At 40.7% G+C, this 25,294-nt stretch overlaps 1 protein-coding gene across 1 annotated transcript; it reads left to right on the top strand.

The window, feature by feature from the left end:
• Positions 1-967: 967 nt before the first annotated feature.
• On the top strand, positions 968-14,163 carry LOC103331260 (disease resistance protein RPV1-like). Its single transcript, XM_089052341.1, has 6 exons — positions 968-1,001; positions 3,550-4,015; positions 10,722-11,817; positions 11,999-12,277; positions 12,390-13,288; positions 13,404-14,163. The coding sequence occupies exons 1-6, from the start codon at positions 980-982 to the stop codon at positions 14,161-14,163; spliced, it is 3,522 nt and encodes a 1,173-aa protein (XP_088908467.1). The 5' UTR covers positions 968-979.
• The last annotated feature ends 11,131 nt before the right edge of the window (positions 14,164-25,294 follow it).

Genomic DNA, 25,294 nt, shown 5'->3' with positions numbered 1-25,294 from the left:
CAAGCCACACGTAGTTCTTTCTAAAACCCTTTTACTTTAAATCACAATCTCACATATCTCCCCATACGCCGGATCTACCAATGCCACGTATGGAGTCTGCAACACTCTGGCTACTCAAGACACGTCGACCTCAACACAATACCACATATCTCCCCATACGCCGGATATACCGACGTAACATATGGGGTCTGTCAACACGCCGACTACTCCTACGACACGTGCAACCTCAACACAATATCACGTATCTCCCCATATGCGGATATACCAACGCCATGTATGGGAGTGCATCAATACGTCGGCTACTCCTACGACACGTGTGACCTCATCATCACACGTTGGTACTTACACAGTAAAATTAAACATCTTCATATCTTTATACTATATTTATATATACTTTCCAATATTGCATAAAGCTCAACCCTAATGTAGCATCCGATAATCCCCCAATTAAAGACAATAAATTAATATCTTAAATCCACATAATCCACATAACTCCACAATGCTCAAAACCTGTCACTAGGGCATTATAATCCTCCTAGCAAGGTAAGACTACCTCGGAAGACCCAAGCAAACTACCCACACCTGGTCAAACAGGCCCATGAGGCCCACGACCTCCAAATTTCGATCCGAAAGTTTCCATAGGTTCTACAAGGCTTAGGACACAAGTCCTGCAAGTTTGGTCCAGATCGGACGGTCGGATCGCTTACGATCGCACTATCGGACAGTTACTATAAAATCCAAACTTTAAGTTGTTAAATCGGAACATCCGGGGCTCCGATTCACTATCCGTAAATTCCTATACGATCCTAGAAATACCTTAATCAACATATATTAAATCCAAGACTATCCAACGGTTCAAACCAAACGAACCCAGATAACGCGCAATAGGCGATATCTGTTCGAGACTCATACGCTATCCAAATTTAAATATGAGCACACCTACGCTCTCGTGAGGACCAGCAGATTACCTTGGGACATAATGCCCCTTTCTACAGTGCCCACGGGCCGCCAGCACGTGAGTGTCCAAAGCGATAACCCATCATCGGAAAAACCCAAAATCACGGCTCAAGACTCCTACCCTAGGTGTAACACCCTATTTGGAGTCACTTTTGTTCTTGGGCATACCCCAAAAAATGACCGGAAGTGGCCGAAATTGCGATCCCAAAACTGGCCGAATTTCAATTCGTAGATCAAGCTACCTAGGCTCAAAATTTATGAAATCCTACCCAACCATCAGCTAGATCATGAAGAAAGGATGAATTTCTATACCTGGATTGCCAAAAATGGCGGCAAGACGATGGAGAACGAAGCCGACGAAGTTTCGAGCGAAACCGGCGTTCTCTTCGTTTTCCGCGAAATCACGGCGGCGGTGGGGCCTGGCTGGGGTTGGAAGAGGACGGTGACCGGTCATTTTGGTACCTGCCCCATCAACTGTGGTGGCGAGGAGAGCACGGCCGGCCAAAACGTGGCCAGCTATTATAGCCATCGCCAGAGAGGAGAGAGAGAGAGAGAGAACATGCGGGGAGAGAGAAAGAGAAAAAGGAGGGAATTTCTGACTTTTATCCAAAAATCCCTTTTCCTAATAATTACGATTATGCCACTGAGTTTCATTCGATCATAACTCTCTCGTTATAACTCCGATGTGAGTCCACTACGTCTCTACGTCAGTATGACCTATGTAATGGTACAGCCGGAATTCCCAAATTCCTTTCGAATAAGAAAATGACCAAAATACCCCTATCCTAAGGGTAAATTCGTAATTTCACTCAAATTAATTAAAACAGGAAATAAATTTGGAGTCGAGGTGTTACACAAGAAGTACTCACACACTTATCCTAGACACATTACTTCTTCGTAACTCAACTTCTGTCATGGGATGATCTTCGACACTCCTTATGTTGAACGCAATATTGGTTACCATTGCTTCAAGCTCGCTGGAGGAAAATCGCCACCACGGTCTTGGTGCCCTCAACCATATGAGTCACCGACATGCATATGAATGCAATGTTAATGATGAAAGGATTTGATAAATCACCAAGTAAATATGGAACACTTGATGACTTATCTAAAAAATATGCACAACAGCTTTCTTAAGAATTTTAGATGCTCAAACAAAATATGAAAGCTGTATCAAAACCAAGGAGAGGCATGCCCTCTTTATATAGATCTTCTCCTTATGTCAAGGGAATTGCTTTAAAGCCTAAAAAGATTAATTATTGCATAAAACCCAATTGATTCTATCAATTGCGCCAGGTTTTATGCATGCCTTCAATTACCTACCAATCCTATTCCAATCCCATCTCTTAATATAAGGAAACCAATTATAGCACGATGCAAACAATGAATCATCAAGGACGTGCACTCCAAGTTTGGGATACAAAGGAATATTTTAACTTAAATCAAAATAGAGTCCAACTAGGAAAGTAATTTTAAGATATAAAATCTATTAACATAAAAATACTTGATTGAAAATAACTCAAACTAGGAATCCTATAATGAATGCATGATTATGTCATGATTTACTTGAAATCAGTTTCCTCATATCGATCAAGTCACACTTTGAAAATTCGGAATTGAATGTGTTGCATCAAAACTTCCAATAAAAGATATTCACACCCTAATTCCTGACCTATACTAGAGTTTAGAAAATGACAATACAATTTTGATACTAACACAAAGAGAAAACTAACTAGGAAAAACTTAGTTAGAAGGCCATCCACACGTCACCACCTGGTGCATGTCAGCCTCTAACCACCCAAACACGGAAAAATCTACTTTGAAACCTTGTTATAGAATTTTTATGGAAAACGATTCTGCTGAAGTTTTGTACATTAGCTACAAATGTAAGCCCAATAGTCATGTCGACTATCTGAACACAAAGCAAATTTTCCGCGTCGTTATTATAAGTGCCTTGCAAACGATCTTTTCCATCATTTTTCTGTCGTGTGGACTGTGTCAATAGAATTTTCACATAATTTCTTGGCAGGGTGCCTTTATTTTCTCGTGGAAGAAACAAACGGGAGAAAATGACCTCTCATGAATAACAAAAGTCATTAAAAAAAAATCATTGAGTTTTCCGCTTTTAACTCAATTTTTTTCTACTTACCCGCCTATGTAATTTGTTTTTGGTGAATTGAGCCTAATAACCGGAGTCCAAGCTAAGCAACTTTATTTCCATAACTTGTTCTTTTTTTTTTCTTTTTCTTTTTTGGTACTCTAGTTTACTTTTTTGGCGTGAGGTTTGGAATGTTCATTCTTTTTGCTCTTTCACCGAACTTCTTCTTGGTCTTCTTCCGTTCCTCTCTCGTTGCGTCAAAGACGTCGTTTATTCTTATTTTGTACCATATTATAATATATGAGTAAAGTATTTATTTATGTTTTTTTTCAGTTTATAAAGTGACAGTCAAAATTACTGAAGAATCTCCGTTTAAGTAAAGCTAAGAACCTTACATTTCTCCTCCATCCTAACTTTTATTACAGTCGAATGATGAGAAAGCATTCTTCTCCTCCATCTCCTTCTTTTCCCTCTTCTTCTTCTTCTTCTTCTTCTTCTTTTCACTCAATCATGGACATACGATGTGTTTTTGAGTTATAGAGGTGAAGATACACGCAAAACTTTTATCGACCACTTATACACTGCTTTGGATCGTCAAGGAATACACACTTTCATTGACGATGAGCTTCCAAGAGGAGAAGAAATATCACCTGCACTTCTGAACGCAATCGAAGAGTCAAAGATTTCTGTCATTGTATTTTCAGAAAACTATGCATCTTCAAGTTGGTGCTTGGATGAACTTGTTAAGATCCTTGAATATAAAAAATCAAAGCAACAACTTGTTATGCCAATTTTCTACAAGGTGGATCCCTCATATGTACGAAATCAAAGAAGTAGTTTTGGTGATGCACTTGCTGACCATGAACGCAAATTCAAAGATGACATGGAGAAAGTACTTGAATGGAGAAGAGCTCTTACGGAAGCAGCAAATTTGTCTGGGTTGCATTTCAAGGAGGGCGGGTACATAATTTCTAATAATTATTGCATGACATAATTCCGTTATAATAATTATTGCATGACATAATTCCGTTATATATATACATATAGGACATAATTTCTAATATGGACTGTTTGATTAACAATGATTGGACAGTTAGATCCACTTTAAATATTGATATCTTGTTGCTGGTGGTACTAGGAGGGTGTAGAAACTGATGGATCGAGAATCAGACGTTTGTAGGTCCCAAATCAATGATTCTTAGTGATGTGGTCAGATGGTCATTATATTTGGCGATAATCGGGCCGTTAGACCGTCTTCTACTTTTAGTATCCCCTTGTGGGTGTTTTCTAGGATTGTGTATGAACTTTCAAGTCAAGAATCAGAGTCTGATTCTCGTTGTCGTGTTCCAATCGTGCGATCTACAAAAATTCGACTGTTGGATTATGGCCAAATTGATTGGATGCACTTTTGTGATTCATTTTGGCCTAGTGCAACTTTTGGATCGGAAATATGACGTTAAGAACCCGAGTCAGTTTTCGAAGGTGTCATGATGTGGGGCGCATTCAACCTCAATTAGTGTAAATGTCCGACCCACCCTACCCTCTTAACTCTCTCCATAAAATCTGATGGGTTTCTTTGTTTACTTTGTTTTCACTTCCATCAACTGATTAAAAACCTTGTAATTTTGTTCCTTGAATTACTATGATCTCAGATGGAGAGTTATTTGATCCATCTACTAGTTTGAGTCCAAATGGACGCACATTTTCTCCGACTATGACTGTGAGCCCCAAAGAAGACAGAACTTAGAATGAAAATAATTAAAAATTAAAAGAAAAACAATAAAATCTCTCCCATGATCACCATGTCGGCGATCTTCCCATCGCCCCACCCAACCAACCCCATCCTTCCTTCTCCCATTACCCGACCACACCCAAACTGGCAGCAACCCTCAAACTCAATCAATTTCAACCTAACGTTAGAGCTGGTTGGGCCAGGCTTTGGCCCATCGGTCCTTGGGCTACCCAATTTGGTACGTGGGCTGCAGGCCAAATGATGATCCATATGGATGTAGTGAGTTTAGTTACGTACTTTTCTTAAGGTTATTGGCGTGTTTAGTGGTCACTGAGGATTTATGAAAAGGCTTTGAAATGTTAAAGAGGGGAATTATGAAGTGAACTAAGTATACTTCCCCGATTCAGCAATTCTGGTAAGTTCAAAGTTTGCGGGAATGTGTTTCATACAAGTGTGTGATAAGCAGATCCCTCCCTCTGCTTTTGTGAATGTATTTCACACAAGTGTATGGCTAAAACATTTCTCGCCCTACTTTTGTGAATGTATTTCAAACAAGCGTATGACCATCAGATCTTCGCTCTGCTTGTGTGAATGTTTTTTCACACAAGTTGATGACCTATTTCACACAAGTGTATGACCAACATATTCTTTGCTATGCTGAGTGAACGTGTTTTACACAAATGTATGACCGGCAGGTTCCTTGAAGGGAATTTCTATTGTAGGGATTTCTAAAATCCTAAGAAGCTATGAGAGAATAAACCATCTACCATATGCATATCTAATATGAAATCAAATAAAACGAAAGTAAGGAAATAACTAGAGGTTCAGACAAGTCTCATCTTAGGTCCTAATCTTTATAAGTTTATGAAAGTATGACCAATGACTCTCTAATACAAATATTGTATGAAGGTTAAGAACATATACCCTTTGAGCAAATCCTGAAACCAAGGATGGTGTTCAAGTAGAGTGAATGGTCCCTTAGTTGTTGACTCTCCACTTTGTTCTCCAAATAGGCACAATGAAGTTATGTTTCCCCAAAGTATCTTCACCAAGGTAGAATAAGAATAGAAGAATGAGGAACCAAGAGCAGAAATGGGTGCTAGCCTTTTCTTTTCTATAGTGGCCGGCCAAGGGACACTAGGGAGGAGGCTTGATGTTTTCCTCTCTTCCTAAATGTCTAACTTGAAACCTTAACGAGGTGTTGTGCAATGGGTATGATTATATACAGACATATTGTCACACATGTGCCACTAAAGACCCATTTGCTGCACCCTCCTCTTCCTTGGCTTTTTTGGGCTATTTTGGTCTACCACATTAATCTTACAATGTGTCTCACTTTGCCTGAGTCTATAAAGTCTGTTTTCCCATAAATGCTTAAGTCATGTAGGACCAAAACTAAAGTTCCATAACTTTATTTAATTCATTGAACTAATCCAATTAGTTTAATTGATTTAATTACTTAACTAATTAAATCACTAACTCGTCTAACAAACATTAGTCTTAGTCAACCTTTTGTTGACCACATCAAGTCTCAGGTCAACAATTTGACCTTTGACTTTTGACTTTGACCAAGCCGCAGCACGATATTGTTCGCTTTGGGCCCCCCTCTCTGCCCTCACGGTTTTGTTTCTGGGAACTCATAAGCAACTTCCCAGTGGGTCACCATCTTGAGATTGCTCTAGCCCTAACTCGCTTAACTTCGGAGTTCCCATGACTCAAGCCAGTGAGCTCCTAAAAGGCCTCATGTTAGATTGAGGCGAGTATGTACATATAAGGCACATCACCCCCTCTCCGTTGGTCGATGTGGGATGTTACATACAAGGCTTCCATGGCTACCCAAGCTAAATAAAATTCATTTAGGGAACCTAGTACGTTTGTGATTACAATGCAATTTGGTCATTCTCTATTACAATACTCTATGTCCTATTGTTGGGATATAGTTAACTTGTGTCAAATCCCTAACATGACATCTCAAGGTTATATAATTCAGTTGGATGCAATTGCAAACATTTTTGTTTCAATTCTCTTCCTGTACTTTGGCCAAAGATTCAAGAATCATATCTTCAGAGTATACTCTCTTTTTACTAAGAGTATAGATTCCTTGTTGTACATTTACATGCCTCTGTGCATATGCTGAGTATCTTGAGGAAGACCTTTAAGTCACGTTGACAGACCCGCCTGAATTTCCCAACCCGAGGCGGATCCCGTCTTAGTGCCGACATCATACTGATGCCGGGCCCACTTACTAAAACCCAAGACATCCTACCAAAATTTTGGCAGAGTCTCCCCTGTAAAATGCCCAAACCAACAATAAACAACCTGCAAAATTTACATCAAAACACAACCCAACTGCCAGCATGCTTTTACATACTACAATCTAACACAAAATGGCCTCCGGCCTCAAGTAGTAGCCTAACATGGGCAATAACAGAGCGTCTACAGAATTTGTTTACAACAAATAGGGGAGTAGAAAGAATTTATACAGACCCTATCAAGCAGACAAGTTCGAGCTCGTGACTTGCTCGAATGCCTTGAGAGCAACTCATGTCATGGCGCAAAAGAAAGATGTGAGTGGACAGAAATAAAGTTTCACTTTAAATCAACATAGTAACCCCACCATGTAAAAATAATGCTCTAGCATGCAGTTTCACAATTCAGAAACCAAAACTCAAACACAAAAATCCCAAGTCCAAAACATCTCCACATCTCAAGCCCACAACTCATTTCCCAAAATATATGCAACTCTCAACAACCCGTAAATACCCATATATAAATATATATATATATAGCTAGGATTCTAATATAAAATATACTCCTCTCCAAACTAATGTACCGGGGAGACAATCCAACCGGGGGATTGTTAGCTGGTACGCAGGATTTCCGAACACTAACCCGCGTCCGGGGATGAGTAGTCCAACCGGAGGACGGAACTCCATAGCTCACACGCCGGCACTGCCAACGACACGTGTAGCTCACAAATCTCATAACAAGTCCTACGCGCGCAGACAGTATCATCACCCCACCGCACCGCCAACGATGTGTGTGATGATACTCAAGCAATATACATACTCTCCCATACGCACGCCAACGACACGTATGGAAAGTGTCTCACACCGCACTGCCAACGCCATGTGTGAGACCCGTAATCTCATGGCCTTCCCACCCCACCGGCACTGCCAACGACGTGTGTGGGAAGCCTAGTAACTAGGGAATGGTACTCACCTACCATACTCATACATCTCACAACCATCCCTCAACTTCTATCTTTCCACAATCTCACCACAACAACCTCTCATACTCTATACATAGACAATATAGATAGCCATCCCAAAATCCATATCAACATAATCATCGTACTCAAATATATATGTCTATACTCAAATATATAGCCAAGATATATAAACATATTCAAATCATCAACCAAAGGCTTATTAAATCAAAGTCACCATCATTTAAAGTATATGCACAAAACTTTCATAATTAAAAACCATGCATATGCTTAAAACAAAGTCCACTCACAAGTAATCCCAAGCTGCCCGGCCCCGTGAGGGTCCCGCCTGCTGCGAGTGATCAACCGAAGTACCTATTCCAAGATACAAATCCTTGATTAACATCACGTACTTCCAAAACGGAAATTCACGAAAGGAAATACTTAAATCCCCAAGTTCCCGGTGCGCTCACGTCCAAAGGAACGTCCTAAGGTCCGATTCTGATTGGGATTCGCTTCCCAATCGCACGGTAAACGCGATTTCCTAAACTTCACATTATTGAATCGGAACATCCGGGGCTCCAATTCACGATCCGCGAATTCCTACAGGTTTCTAAGAGTACCTAGATCAACATACTTCAATTTGGAAACGATCCAACGGTCAGAGCTTATCGAACCCGGATAACGCACAATATGCGAAATCCGTTCGATAGTCAAACGATATCCAAATTGAGATCCGCGAAATCCTACGCACTCGTGACAACCTAAGGATCTCAACAGGATGGAAAACAACTTCACCCACCTTGCCCACGCGCCGGCAGCGCGCGGGTGTGTAGAGAGATTTCCGGCGACGGAAAATCTCCAAACCAACGTTCACCCTTCCAATCCTAGATACTACTCGAAGAATGGAGCGACTTTTTCAGCTACGGCAACGTCCAATTCGGACGGCAAGTGGCCGGAATTTCAAATTGAAATCCGGCCAAAACCTAGGTTTCCAATTCGAGAATTTAGCCTGCAAATCTATCAAAACCTATCCCACAGCCAGCTAGAACACACAAAATGGATGAGAAACCTCACCTTACCCGTCGGAAATGGTGGCTGGAGGAGAGAGATCGAGCGGCTGGAAGTTCCAATTCCGCCACGATTCTGCATTTTCCGCGAGTCCCGAGGGTTTCTGTATCTTGGCCGGGAAGAGAGAGGGAGAGGCATGGTTCGAACGGACCGGTCTCGCTCGGACGGGTGGTCTGAGGTGGCGGGTGTGTGGTGGTTTCCGATCGGTGAATGTGACGGAAGGGAAAAATCGCAAGGAGAAGAAGAAGACGGGAGGAAGAGAGAAGAAGACGCGGGAGGAAGAGAGAGAAAGTGAGGTAAATGTGAAAATCTGATTTTACCCCAAACCGACTTCAAATAATTACAGTTACGCCACCGAACAAGTTTTGATCGCCAAAGCCGTTAAATCTCCGATTCAGGCCTACCGCCTGTCTACGCTTTCGTCTCAGTACCACTTACGCAACCACACCACTCACGGTCCCAAAATCTTCCCGGATAAGAAAGTGACCAAAATCACCCTTAACCCAGGAGTAATTTAATATTTTCCCCTAATTAAATTAAATAGGAAAATAAACGGAGTCGGGGTGTTACACACGTCCTTTTGATACGACTGTATTGTGCTCTCAAAAAACAAACAACTCACCCATAAGACAACCGTGATGTCTCAGGTCTAAGGACTAATTTGCATTATCATAACTTAGAATTCTTTGTTTGATACTTCTGAGTAGGTCTTCCATACAAGAATTATTGATTTGATCAGGTTCAATGAACTCCATCTCTATAGAGCACCTACACACCTATCTCAGTGCTTCTAGACGAATGACTTGAGACTAGTCATCCTTTCAATTGAGCAGACATAGTAAGTACTAGTCCTTGCGGATTACCATTGTCCAATTGGTGATCATATGACCAAGAACAGTTTACGATTCAATATTACTATGATGGAAAGGTCTCTTGAATCTAACTTCTTTAGACTTTATCCATGAAAATGTTACTTTGTGTATGTTATGTATATTAATGTAATATCCTTTGATTATTCATTATATTATATTCTTAGAATATTCCATTTTAAATTGGCTTCTAAGGCATATATCTAACATTCCTGGCTCCGTTGGCCTTTTAATATATATATAAATATATATATATATATATATACAGAGAGCTTCTATTGAGGGATCCCTCAAATAAGCTTATTTGAGGGATACCCCTTGTAGGGCCCACTCCGGATTGTATTTCACTAATCCAAACCGTCTATTTTGTAGATACACATTCAAAGATCATCTCTACAAAAAATAACTTGAATCCGATATCATTTGACCATTCAATTGAGTTATTGAAATTTTAGTAATTTCTTGAAGCACCGTGTTCATTGATTTTGTAGGACACAATTGGATGTTGAAACGGTTTCCGATTTGTCTAATTTTTTGTAAGGATGATCTATGAATGAAAACCTAAAAAATAGATGGTTTGGATTATTGGAAAAAAAATTGTAGGGTGCCCTAAAGGGCGTCCCTCAAATAAAATTATTTGAGGGATCCCTTAATAGAAGGGGACTGTATATATATATATTCCAGCAACTTATATCTATTCTTTTCATACGGTTTTCTTTATAATAAATATAAAAATATAAATATATGAATACACATTGAATCTATCATGTGCTTTTAAAATGGTAGGTATGAAGCTAAATTTATCAATAAAGTCGTTGAGGAGATTTCAGTTCAAGTACTCAACAACACATATTTGGATGGGCCAGCATACCCAGTTGGAATAATGCCTTGTGTAACAGATGTCAATAAGCTTTTAAGTGTTGATGGAAACGGTCATTGCATGGTTGGTATATGGGGAAGTCCTGGAATAGGCAAGACAACAATTGCGAAAGCTGTTTATAATTCAATTGCAAACAAGTTTGAAGGTAGCTGTTTCCTGGCCGATGTTAGAGATAAATCAATGTATGGAGGACTAATCAAATTACAAGAGGCTCTTCTTTGTCAAGTCCTAGGAAGCATAAACTTCCAATTGTTCAGTCTTGATAAAGGAATCAATGTTATCAAGAACCGGCTGAGCCGTAAGAGGATTCTCTTAATTCTTGACGATGTGAATCAGTTGGATCAGTTAGAAAAGTTAGCTGGAACTGGTTGGTTTGGTGAGGGAAGTAGAGTTATTGTAACAACAAGAGATAGGGGATTGCTAGCTCGTCATGGAATTGAGTTAATATATGAGGTCAAAAAATTAGCTCATCGAGATGCACTTGAGCTTTTCAGTATGATTTGCTTCAAAAGAAAGGAGCCTCAAGGTGATTATTTGGCACTTGCAAGGCGTGCAATAGCCTATGCTCAACACCTTCCATTAGCTCTGACAATTTTAGGTTCACATCTACGTAATCAAAAATTAGAGTATTGGCATGCTACATTAGGAAGTTATGAAGCTGATCCTTACTTAGATATTCAGAAAATACTTCGAACGAGTTATGATGGATTGAATTATCATGTGCAACAAGTTTTTCTGGACATTGCATGTTTCTTCAAGGGTGAAGATGTGGACTATGTGATACAAGTACTTAAAGGCCCTAAGCTTAACTTTCCTGAGAATTGTATTCGGGTGCTCGTAGAGAATGCCATCATAACTCTTGAATGCAATATGATTTTGATGCACGACTTACTTGAACAAATGGGTAAGAATATTGTTCATGAAGAATCTCCCAATGAGCCAGGAAAACGTAGTAGATTGTGGTTTCATGAGGATGTGCGCGAGGTTCTAGCTGACAATTCTGTAAGTAGAATATACATATGTATCCACACATATTCTTATATTCAGTTGAGAAAAGGCTTCAAGTAACTTATATTTTTCTTATCAAATCTCCTAGAAAGTAAAATTCGAAACAGTACTCATATTGTTATTTGATAAAAGGGCTTGGTTGGTTAATAATATTGCTTTTCAATACTACGTACAGGGGACAAATACACTTAAAGGCATCATAGTAAATTTGCCGAAACCCGATGAGATACCTTTGAATGCAAAATGCTTCTCAGCCATGAAGAACCTTGAATTTTTTATAAACCATAATGCAAGCCTTTCTGGAGATACCGTTGATTATTTCTCCAACAAGTTGAGAGTGATTCATTGGGGCAACTGTCAGTTGCAATATTTGCCATCCAGTTTCCAACCAAAGGATCTTGTCCTATTCAGTATGCCTTGCAGTCGTATCAAACAACTTGGAGACGGGTGTAAGGTACTTTGAAGTTTTTTTTTTTCATCCATTATCATTTCAAAGAGTTTTTATTATTTATTTATTTTGGAACCTTATCATTTGATTATTTCCTTTTTGTTTTTTGGTCTCACAGAATCTGGCCAAGCTGATGTCCCTAAATTTAACGGACTGTAAATTCCTAGCAAGAATCCCTGACTTGTCTGGAATGGAAAACTTAAAATACTTGACCCTTAGTGGATGTAAGAGTTTAATTGAGGTCGATTCTTCTATAGGATTTCTTGATAAACTTGCTACATTGGACCTCTCAAGATGCTCCAACCTTGTCAATTTTCCACCAATGATTAGGTTGAAATCTCTAGAGATGTTGATTCTTAGCGGTTGCAAAAGGCTTGAGAATTTCCCAGAAATTGTAGACAAGATGGATTCCCTTAGGGAATTGGAAATCCAAGAAAGTGGCATAAGAGAATTACCTTCATCAATTGCATATCTCAGTGGACTCGAAAGTTTATGGGCATATGGTTGTGAATCCCTTACAAATATATCATCTAGTGTTTATGATCTTCAAAATCTGAGTGATATTGATCTCAGAGAGTGCCCAAAACTCGGCACATTTCAAAACATGATAAACTCGGAAATTTCGTCCTCATCTGGATCAATGCCACTTTCAGCTAACTCAAATATTTCACAAGACAAGTGTAATCTCTCCAAAAGTGGTCCCTTCCTGAGTCTTAATCTTTCGGGAAACAATTTTGTTGCCCTTCCTGTGTGCATAAGCAAATTGGTCAATTTGGATAGAATTTACTTGTTTGGTTGCAAGCTGCTTCGAGAAATTCCAGAAGCGCTTCCAGAAAAACTGAACGACCTCAACCTTGCCGATTGCAAATCATTGGAAAAATTTTCAAAGCTGCCAAGTATATTCGAACATAATGAGTTACCGGAGCTTCAGGGTCTAGACTTGACTAATTGCCAAAGACTATGCGCGGACAAGGGTGATTATTACCTGGCAAAGCTGGAAATTTTTTACAAAATCAGGTTGCTCTCTCTCTCTCTCTCTCTCTCTCTATATATATATATATATATATTAATATTGTTAAGTTTAATGCCTATATTCTTATCAAATCAAGATTCTTAACTACAAAAAATGCAGCAGGAATCTCAAGCGCTCTCGTTTCGAAATTGTACTTCCTGGCAATGAAGTCCCCAATTGGTTCAGTTGTTGTGTAGTGCATGAACCTGTTTTAGAGTTCCCCTCTTCCCGGTTTATTAAAATTCCTCGGAACTTGGTGTGGGAGAAGGCAGGATTGGTCGTGTGTGTTGTTTTCGAGTATACCAAAAGGGATGACAGATTTACGGAGAGTGGGGAATATCGTTTGATGTGCGATGTGCACGTTAGGATCAATGGAAGACTTGTGGAATCATTTCCCCATGGTCATTATTTGACAATGACGGAGTCCACTCATGTGTGGTTCACTTACACTCCGTGGAATATATCCTGGGGACAGCCGGATGGAGGGAGCTGCTGTGAAGTAACATTCACATTTGATTGGGTTGGGAGGTCCAAATGCGTCAAATTCCTGAGTTGTGGGGTCCACCTACTATACCCTCAGGATGGTGATGGTAATGGTGATGATACTCAAGTGGATGATCATGAACCCTCAGCTGTCATGACGGTTGATGATGATTGTGGTGAGGACAATGATAATACCAACGTCAATACTGAGCTTTCCTTGTCTTTTGGACGAACAAGTCCTCGAAAGAGGCCTCATGGAGCAGTGTCTACTACTAACGACAACGTTGATGATCAAGAGCAATGGCATTCTTTGCCTTTGGATCAACCCGGGAATAATCTTCGGAAGCGGAGGCATATTGATTTTGATATTGCATCCACTTCACACCCCAACCTATGATTTATTTACATGGGTACGTAATTTACTTTCAGCCAAATTAAATACTTGTCTTTCTCAACACAAGTTTTCATTTTAGTTTTTTTTTTTTTTTTTTTGGTGTTGTTTTAGGCCACTTCTTATAAACTGGCATTCTCAAGCTCGTGTTGCTTTTTGGATTAGCTGAATGTGCGTTGCAGTATTCGGCAATATACTCCTAGTTTCCAAAATTAATTGGAGGAATAACTTTCTCTTGGATTGAAGGATAAACATCTTGTGTTGAGCTTGTAAATAATAAGACATCCTTTGTGAAGAGTAGCGTTGTTGTTTGTTTGCGAAAATTGACTTTTAGCTTCAGATAATATATGTTGCAAAAGGTACCTAAGAATTGAAGTATTGGGAACCGATGCATATGATATAGTCATACGCTTCGGATATTATCCGTTGCTAAAGATTATTTACGACTTAGCTATTTACATAATCGCCGATGCTTAAGTTGTTAACATGTGCCAAAAGAGCGTTGACCTCCGATGCCTGCCTTGCATCCCCATATTTTCAAATGTTTCAAGCTTGGTTTTCTCTTATTCCAAACTCCATAAGGGATATTGTTGATACTCTTGGTTGGTACTCAATTGAGTATGTAATTTGTTGTTTTCAAAGCTTCTTGTCACACCCCAACCCTCGGATTTACAAAACCTTGGGTTACGACGTGATTCACACCTTAATTATAGAATTTAATAAAAACTATAACTAAAATGTGAAGAAGACATTTAAATAAATAAAATAGATATTTCACATAAAATATTCAGCAGAAACGCGGAAACGATAACGTTTGAAACCATAAAATTTTTACATTATTTTACAAGTTAGAACTACTCGAGAGTTCACTTAAAGAGTAGCTCATTATTCAACCACAAACTATGTTACATTCTATAGACATGCCAAAAATCATCACAAGCTCTAGATTTCAGGTTCGGTACCTGCAAAATCTATTAGGGGGTGAGCGAAACCACAGCTCAGTAGGGACATAAACCTTTTTACTATAAATTGATATAATTAAATTAAGTGACAAATAATCAAGCAGCCAAATTTCACATTATTAGTAACAATGCATGAATACTCTTCATCTAATCCCGTTAATTCATATAACTGGACAAGCAAACCTGCACGTTCCATACCATGCTTTTACCACTTGGTCCCGAATGCCCATTTATATGAACTAACACCCATTTCAACTGTCCCATAATTCCCCTTTTGTTAGTCATCTTGTCTAACTCCCTTTCGCCAGTCCCGAATCACCCAATAAAAACCATGTGCACTGTGGGATCCCTGAGACTTGGTACCTGCCAAGAGTTAGACTCAACTACACAAAAGACTATTCCCATTACCCTCTTTTTCCACCATTATTTTCTCTACCCAAGAACTCCAAATAATTTCCATGACATTATATAGTTCACATATCTCATAAAAACAATGTAATCATTTAAATATCACCAATGTACATATAATCATGCCCACATTGTTCAAACAGTTAAGAGTACGTAAATCAAACAGTACCATGTATAATATTATGCTCACGAAATTTAATTAAATCAATCTCTGAAAAAGGCCCCCCAAGAAACCCCTACCTTATTTCCAAAGCTAACTCCAAGTTAAGAAAAACACAAGCTCCGACCTCTAACTCCTCCAAAAATATTACCACTCTCTCTCTCTCTCTTTCTTTTTCTCTCTACCAATATGGTCTTCTCGTTTCTTAAGCAAGCTATGCATGCCCTTTACAAGATGTGTAAACATTTGTACATGCAACTCTCTATTTATACTAGAAATAAGGCGGCAACTATTAGTATATCATTGGTTGATATGTTTGGAGGTTGGAGATAAGTGCTAACATTTGGTTTTGAGATGATATTTTGATGAAGTAAAGCCAGCTAGCATTTGGATAGCAATGCAACAATCTTATATGTTTACATGTCCCTTAAGTAACTAAGAAATGGTGCCACCTCAAGCTTAAGTTATCCACCTCATGCTTCCTATATAATTAATATAATAAAATATATACTATAACAAGCTATGCATGCAGCAAGCTAGGACGTTTGTGTCTTCTCTACATTTTTAATATAATAATATATATATATATATAATTATTAAAATGGTCAAACAACTATATATATAATTAAAATTATTAAATTTGCATTAAGTGAAGCAAATAAAACATAGACTTCCATAAAATAATTTATAATTTATAATTTTAATACTTACCAAAATAAAATATTAACACTTTTAAGAATAAGGATTCTCACACTTCTGCCCACAGAAAAATTGGTAAGTTTGTGCAAGACATCATGCTTCTTATCATATCTTTTAGAGTTATGTTTCTCCTTTCTGCAATTCCATTTTGCTGTGGAGTCCCTGGATTAGTGTATTGAGCAATGATTCCTTCTTGATGTAGAAATCTTGCAAAAGGACCAGGATTCCTCCTAGTCTCATCGAATCTCCCATAAAACTCCCCTCCACTGTCAGACCTTACAACTTTTATCTTTTGGTCTAGTTGGTTTTCCACTTCAGTTTATAAATTTTGAACATATCCAAAGCACTTGATTTTTCTTTGATCAGTTAAACATGTCCAAATCTCGGGTAGTCATCTGTAAAAGTGATGAAATAGTTAAACCCTTAGTGAGTTGGAGTTGGGAATGGTCCACATATGTTTGCACGGATTAATTCCAATACACTTTGACTTCCCACAGCACCTTTCTTTCTTAGGTTGGTCAATTTTTCCTTTGTGCATTCTATACATATATCATCTGCATTATCATGATTCAATGGTGGTAGAACTAATTTTTTGCATAGTGTATTGATTAATTCTTTCCTTTGAAATATGTCCAAGTCTCTTATACTACAGTTTAAATGATAATTCTTTGCATGGTTTGGATTGAACTGAGTTGATTTGCATAGTTTCTTTGCAGTTTAATCGAAACATACCATCCACAATACTTCCTTTTCCAATTAAACTTTTATTTCTGAAAATAGAACAACCAAAATCATCAAAGTTCAAAGTGAACTTTGACTTTACAAGCCTAGTAACTGAGATGAGATTCTTCCTCATTGAGGGAACATAAACCACACCTTCTAAATCAAAGACAAAACCACAATCTAGCTTAATCCTAACTACTCCAATATTATCTACTTGCACTTTTTCTCCAGTACCTATGAACACCTTCAATTCATCGTTGCTTGGCAACCTCCTCTTTATGAACCCCTGCGAAGAATTAGTCACATGAATAGATGCACCACTGTCTACCATGAATCATTAGTAAAATCAACTAAATTAGATTCAAAGCAAACCAAAATTTGATCGCTTTTACCTTTAGTTTTCTGTTTGTCCAACTATTTCTTATACCTTTTGCATTCCTTTTTCATATGTCCAGTTTTCTTACAGAAGAAGTATTTCAATCCCATTGGTTTCAGATCTTTTGAACTGTTATTTTCCTTTTCCTTTCTTTCTCTTTTCCAGCAGCAGTGCCTTTGTTCCTATATTCCTTATTTTTCTTTGACTGCACCAGATTCACCATTTTGGTACCTCTTTCTCTTATTATATTGTGTTCTTATTGAACGCATCTGGTGATAAGATCATTCAATGTCCAGCTTTCCTTTTGAGCAATGTAGGTATCTCCGAGAGACGTAAACTCCTTAGGCAGCGAATTCAAAGCAAGATGAACCATCATATCTTCATCTACATTCAATTCCAAATCCTGCAACTTAGTTCCAATGTCAATCAGATTCATGATATGAGCTCTCATACATCCTTGTCCATCATATCTCATATTAATCAACTAATTTATTATAAGGTACTTTTGACAGCTTTCTCATACTCCTTAAATCTCTGTGCAATAGCTTCATAATATTGTTTAGCATTCTCAAATTTGGGGATGCTACCTCTCACAGATGATGCCATTGACCTTTGCATAATCAACATACTCATATGATTAGCCTTTTCCCACTTGGCATATTTTGGTTCTCAATGCTGCAGAAGCATCTGCAGCTAGTTCTTGACCTCTAAGCACATAGTCATAATCAAGAAAACCTAAAGAAATCTCTAGATCTTGCTTCCATTTTTGGTAGTTCGATCCAGTCAGTATTTCAATGGATTGATAGTTTGAAGGATTCACTGTAAACATATAACAAATAATAAATAACTATCCCCACTAAACTTTACTTAAACATTATCAATTCACGTACACCTGTGGGTTGTGATTTGAACATGTTCCTAAATACTGGATTTTGAGTTTGAATAAACTTCCTACACAAGTAGAACTTCTCATTTGTGGATTGAGAAGTCTTCTTGTTAGTATGTTCAGTCCCTTCATCCGTATTGTACCATCACATCTATTATCAATATGTGTACTTACTATTTGTGGATAGAAGTAATCACAAAAGGCTACCAGTTGTGATGCAAGTATAGATCAATCTTTCGATTGAAAATTACTCTTGCAACAATTAAGCAGCTGTGGCTTACTTAATTTACGAAATAATAATTCACAGTCTTTGACCAATATCCTTTCAAGCATGATCGAGCAAATATTCTTGATGTCCTTGATCATACCTTATCACATAAGATATGCAATTGGTTAAAGTCTACATGCTTCATGACTAATGATCAAAATTTTATTTTAGTAGCGATCTTTTATAAATCAGTAGGATAGATTAGAGAGCAAGACCTAGTGCTCTAATACCACATGTAAGTTCTGTCATGTCTTTGAGTCTCAAACACTATAACATTGATCAGTCATTGTGAATAAGGATCTTCTTCTCCTACTCAGCACTTTATCTCTATCTCTGGATGGGGTGAGTTTTCTGTTATGAGTGTGTTTTCGCCAATAGGGAAGGGACCTTATTTATAAGCATCTGTTCCAGTACCTTACCCATCAAGGAGTACTCAAACAGATATCGTTTGCTTAGGAATAGGATGTTTTAGTCCATATAGAATTAGGAATTCTTAAGATACTCTTATCTCAATGTAAACTCACTATTTGATTGAGTATCCTACTAGCATTAGGATTAATACTTCCTGATCAATTAAAGCTCCTCCAAACCAGATATGAAGAAGACCACAATTTAGACTAAGACACAGATTTGTCTTACAACTTGTCCTTTGATTGATTTGTGATCCTCTTAATATATACGTAGGAATATCTACTTGGCTTGAAAGCTTTGTAATCCTATAAAAACTTTTCGATTTTTAATCGATTCTCTTTTTCCTTTTGATCAGCACTATAGATACCATGCACTGCAATGACCAATACTAAAAAAATGGGTGAACCCAGCATTGCACCTGCAAGTAAATACAATCCATGAGCAAACACATATCTTCCAATATCTTCTAGACTAGACATGTAACTGTAGGGGACTTTTTCTTCCTGCAACTACAATGGGCTGGGCTGCCGTAAAGGCATCGAGAAGATCCCCTTTGTTCGGGTTCAAAATTAAACCCCAAGAATACTTCGAAAGGGCAGCAAAGCCTTAGGAAATATTTTGGCTATCTTCACCAACCAGAATAATGGTAACTTACAGATGGTTTTGGCATGCTTACAAATAATCCTTTTAGCTCAGCGTGAGTGGCATGTGGCATGGGAGTAAAATCAACATGAGTTTAGCACTAAAAGAGAATTTAGGCTTGCTTTATGAGAAAAGAAAGTATTAAGGTAAGGAAGGAGATGTTTTGTGAGGGATTTGGCTAGGAAAGAGAAAATGAAGAGTAGAGTTCTTCTGGCAGCTGCTAGAAGAACAAAATGGAGAAGGAGATGAACAGTGCACGAGGTTGCTAGGTTTTTGCAAGTTAGATAAAAGGTCTGCTCTCTGAATCTGAGTTGCCCTCGTTAGGTAGGAGAAGCCTCAATTTATAGCCGCTAGAAACCACCATTTTTCAAGAAACCCTAATGGCTTCTACCCATTTTGGCTAAGCTTTTTCCTCCTTTCTCCTCTTCTACTTTGACTTCCCTATCTTGGCAAAAATTGCCTCTGTCTATTTGCACGAATTCAGGAAATTTGGGAGCTCAATACCCCCTTTCCCGCAGCTATTCAGTGGGAACTTCCATTCTTAGCTACTATTTTTTCTTCTTTCCTTCCCCCTTCTTTGGCCAAATCTGATGAAGGAAAGGAAGTGAAAATATATGCCGGTCCAAAGGGTGCTTCTGATAGCCTGCAAGCTAGTATTCCTTGGTTCTTTGAGCGTCTCTGGCTTGGAACTTGCTCCTGCATGTGATGGAACCTCCCAGCAGCTTTGCTAATGAATCTGCCAACCTTCCTCACGTGGCTTCTATTTTTTCAAAAAGGCTGAGGCTTTTGTGGGTTATTTTTTGGAGTTTTATATGGGCTAAGGTGGTTCCCTAAGCAAATGGGCTTTTTGTTAAACATTGGGCTTTTTGTTTGTATTAATAGGCTACTTTGCTTGGGCTATAGGGCTATTTTCTCTCTTATTCTTACAAACATGTTTGGCCCTAAGAAATGGGCTTGAGTCTCGAGGCTCCCAAGCAACCCGAGACTTTCCATTTCCAGGCACATTAATGGGTCTCATGTTGATTTATTACCGTCCATACCACAACCCACTCAAGCAAGCCCCGGTGTTTGAGTGGCTTGGGCCCACTTAGGCTTGTAGCGTGGTTGGGTGTAAGATAACGATTTCGTGCTTGGCATGACATGTCGATTGACATGTTTTAATTTATCGTCCTGCGATGTTTAATGTAACACCCCTACCCCAAATTTATCTCATGTTTTAATTAATTAGAGTGAAATTAAGAGGATATTTTAGTCATTTTCTTATTCGGAAGGAATTTGGGAATTTTTGTACCGTTGCGTAGAGCACGGTGAGATGAGTCAGTGGACACGTAGTGGGCTCGAATCGGAGTTGTAACGAGAGAGTTACGATCGAATGAAGCTCAATGGCACGATCGTAAATATTTGGAAAATGAATTTTTGATAAAAAGACGGAACGCCCCGTCTCTCTCTCTCTCTCTCTTTTCCTTCGCGCGACACCCCGGTACTTATTCACCGACGGCTCGTTTTGGCCACCGCCGCCACGGTGCACCACCGACCACCACGATCGGGTTCGAACCGCCACCCCAAAGAACCTTTCCCGACCATCCCCGACGGCAAGAATCACCGGAATCCGCCGAAAAAGCTCGGAATCGCTCCGGTTTTGAAAGAAACTTCGCCGCCCGCTCCGTCGTCGTCATCCGCCACCATTTTCGACGATCCGTATGGATCTTGAACCTCTCAAGCTGTTCTTGATGCATGTTGGGTTAGATTCGGGAGATCTCTGCGTTTTGGAGATCGATTAAGAGAGGGAAGTTTGGCCGGTTTTTGGCCTCCGATTCCGGCCACTTCCGGTCAGTTTTTGGGGTATGCTCAAGAACAAAAGTGGCTCCAAATTAGGTGTATTACCTAGGGTAGGAGTCTTGGCTCTCGATTTGGAAGTTTTCCGGCTATGCGATATCGCTTTGACACCCACGCGCTGCCGGCGCGTGGCAGCACGTGGGCATTGTAGTTGAGGGGCATTTTTGTCCCACTGCGATCCTCTCAATGTCACGAGCGCGTAGGTGTGCTCGGATCTCATTTTGGATACTGTTAGAGTTCCGAACGAATATCGCATATCGCGTATTTTCCGGGTTCGCTAGGTTTGGACCGTTGGATGGTCCTGAAATTATAATATGTTGATCTAGGTATTACCAGGATCGCGTAGGATTTGACGGATCGTAAAATGGAGTCCCGGATACTCCGAAAATACCAACCCTAGGGTTAGGGTTTTAGTGACCGTCCGATCATGCGATCGTGAGAGATCTGACCGTCCGATCTGGACCAAACTTACAGGACATGTGTCCTAGACCTTGTAGAACCTATAGGAACTTTCGGATCATAATTTGGAGGTCGTGAGCCCCGCGGGCCTGTTTGACCAAGTTTGGGTAGTTTGACCCTAGGTTGACCGCTAGACTTTTGTTGTAGTTCTACCATCCCAGGAGGGTTAGAATGACCTTAGTGACAGGTCTTGAGCGTTGTTGAGTTAAATGGTTTATATGCGAATTTAGGATATTATTATATGATTTAAATTGCGGAATTATCAGATGCTATATCAGGGTTGAGGTTTATGTAGGAGTAGAAATTATATATTATATATTTAATTGTGTGGATGTATACAGCTAAATAAAGTGATCGAATGTTAGTTTACAGTGCTATACGCACTACCCACGACTCCATATTGTGATTATGTTGAGACCTTTAAACCCGTTGGTGAGAATGTAGTCAGCCCAAAGGGAAAGCAGTGTGATGGTGGTGAGAATGTAGCCAGGCCTAGTGTTGAGGTCGCACGCGCTTTTGGATTAGCGGCAGTTGATGCGGACTCTCACGTGGCGGGTGCGTCGATGAGTGGAGATGTGATTGTGTGTAGGCTGGTGAGAATGTAGCCAAGCCTGTTGAGGTCGCACGCGCCTTTGGATTAGCGGCGTGTTGACACCCATCGTGGCGGTTCGTCGGCGATGAGGGGAGATGTGATTGTGTGAGGGTCGTGAGAATGTAGCCTGTGCCCAAGAGTTGAGGTCGCACGCGCCTTTGGATTAGCCGGCGTGTTGATGCACCCCACGTGGCCGGGTGCGTCCCGGCGATGAGGGGAGATGTGATTGTGTGAGGCTGGTGAGAATGTAGCCAGCCCAGTTGAGTCGCACGCGCCTTTGGATTAGCCGGCGTGATGCACCATACGTGGTGCGTCCCGACGATGAGGAGATGTGATTGTATGCGGGCTGGTGAGAATGTAGCCAGCCCAATATTGAGGTCGCGCGCGTCTTTGGATTAGCGGCGTGTTGATGACCATACGTGGCGGTCGCGCCCGACTTATGAGGAGAGATATGATTGTGTGAGGGTGGTGAGAATGTAGCGGGCCCGGTGTTGAGGTCGCACGCGCTTTGGATTAGCGGCGTGTTGCACCCCATACATAGCCAAAAAGTGCGTCCGGCGTATGAGGGAGATATGATTGTGTGAGGCTGGTGAGAATGTAGTCGCCCGTGTTGAGGTCGCACGCGCTTTGGATTAACCGGCGTGTTGGCGGACCTCATCGTGGCGGTGCGTCCCGATGAGTGGAGATGTGATTGTGTAGGCTGGTGAGAATGTAGCCAAGCCCGGTGTTGAGGTCGCACGCGTCTTTGGATTAGCCGGCGTGTTGATGCGGACTCCTACACGTGGCGGGTGCGTCCCGACGTATGAGGAGATGTGATTGTGTGAGGGCTGGTGAGAATGTAGCCAGCCCAGGTGTTGAGGTCGCACGCGTCTTTGGATTAGCCGGCGTGTTGCGGACCCCATACGTGGCGGGTGCGTCCCGACGTATGAGGAGATGTGATTGTGTGCGGGCTGGTGAGAATGTAGCCAGTGCCCAATATTGAGGTCGCACGCGTCTTTGGATTAGCCGGCGTGTTGCGGACCATACGTGGCGGCTGCGTCCCGACTTATGAGGAGAGATATGATTGTGTGAGTGGTGAGAATGTAGCCAGCCCGTGTTGAGGTCGCACGCGCCTTTGGATTAGCCGCGTGTTGATGCACCCATACATAGCCAGGCGTCCGGCGTATGAGGGGAGATATGATTGTGTGAGGCTGGTGAGAATGTAGTCGAGCCCGGTGTTGAGGTCGCACGCGCCTTTGGATTAACCGGCGTGATGCACCCATACGTGTCTGGTGCGTCCGCACGTATGAGGATATGTGATTGTGTGAGGGCTTGTGAGAATGTAGCCCGGTGTTGAGGTCGCACGCGCCTTTGGATTAGCCGTGTTTGGGGTGCGTCCGTATGAGGAGATAGGATTGTGTGAGGGTGGTGAGAATGTAGCGTGCCCGTGTTGAGGTCGCACGCGCGTCTTTGGATTAGTCGGCGTGTTGACGGACCCATACATGGCGGGTGCGTCCGACGTATGAGGAGATATGATTGTGTGAGGGCTGGTGAGAATGTAGCGGCCCGGTGTTGAGGTCGCACGCGCGTCTTTGGATTAGCCGGCGTGTTGACGACTCATACGTGGCGGTGTGTCCCGACGTATAAGAAATATGATTGTGTGAGGCTGGTGAGAATGTAGCCAGGCCCGGTGTTGAGGTCGCACGCGTCTTTGGATTAGCCGAGGTGTTGATGCACCCCATCACGTGGCCGAGTCGTCGGCGTATGAGAGGAGATGTGATTGTGTGCGGGCTAGTGAGAATGTAGCGGACCAGTGTTGAGGTCGCACGCGCTTTGTATTAGCCGTCGTGTTGACGACCCCATATGTGGTCGGGTGCGTCCCGACGTATGAGGGGAGATATGATTGTGTGAGGGCTGGTGAGAATGTAGTCGAGCGCAGTGTTGAGGTCGCACGCGTCTTTGGATTAGCCGGCGTGTTGACAGACCCCATACGAGGCCGGGTGCGTCCCGTCGTATGAGGGGTGATATTGTGATTGTGTTTGGTGAGTTGTGATGGATAAATCATAGAATGTATGTATTTGTGTGGTGGTAATGGTTTATTTGATATTAGGGGCCAGGATAGATGCGAAAGAGTTACATGTGGCTTGATCCCTCAGTAGGGTACGTAGGCAGCCTGAAGTTACTAGGTGCAGCCACAGATTAGACCCCACTTAGGTGGTCTTATTGAGATTGGTTCGGACCTCATTGTTGGTCCCGAAACTTGGTTGAATTGATGCTCGTCCTGGGGACTAAGTGAGTGAAGGTGTACATAAATAGATCTTGAATTCATTATATGCATATTTGATGCATTAAGTTATTTTAAAAACATTGTGGGCAGTTCTGCTAGAATCGTTTGAAGGCCGGAGGCCATTTGTGTAAATTGCATGAGATTATATTGTGCGTGCGGCCGATTGGGTTATAAAATGTGTTTTATGCAGGTGGAAATTTGGGGAAATGTTCAATTTACAGGGGAAACTCTGTCGAAATTTTGGCAGAAAGTCTCGTGCCATTAATCCTCTTTGGTAAACGAGGACATAGTTCTTAGAAGTGAACCCGGCGTGGGTGTGATGCCTAGGTCTGTGCAGGGGTTCTTCTTGGGTTCTGGGAAATTCGGGACGGGTCCTGTCATTTAATTTTGGCATGGGCTTGTAGACCCAGTATATTTTATCTCAACTCTTAGCGAATTTATTTATTTAG

The sequence above is a fragment of the Prunus mume genome, linkage group LG5 (assembly GCF_029339155.1).
Source record: "Prunus mume cultivar Tortuosa linkage group LG5, ASM2933915v1, whole genome shotgun sequence".
In the NCBI taxonomy this organism is placed as follows: domain Eukaryota; kingdom Viridiplantae; phylum Streptophyta; class Magnoliopsida; order Rosales; family Rosaceae; genus Prunus; species Prunus mume.
This window is presented reverse-complemented; position numbering and strand designations above follow the sequence as displayed.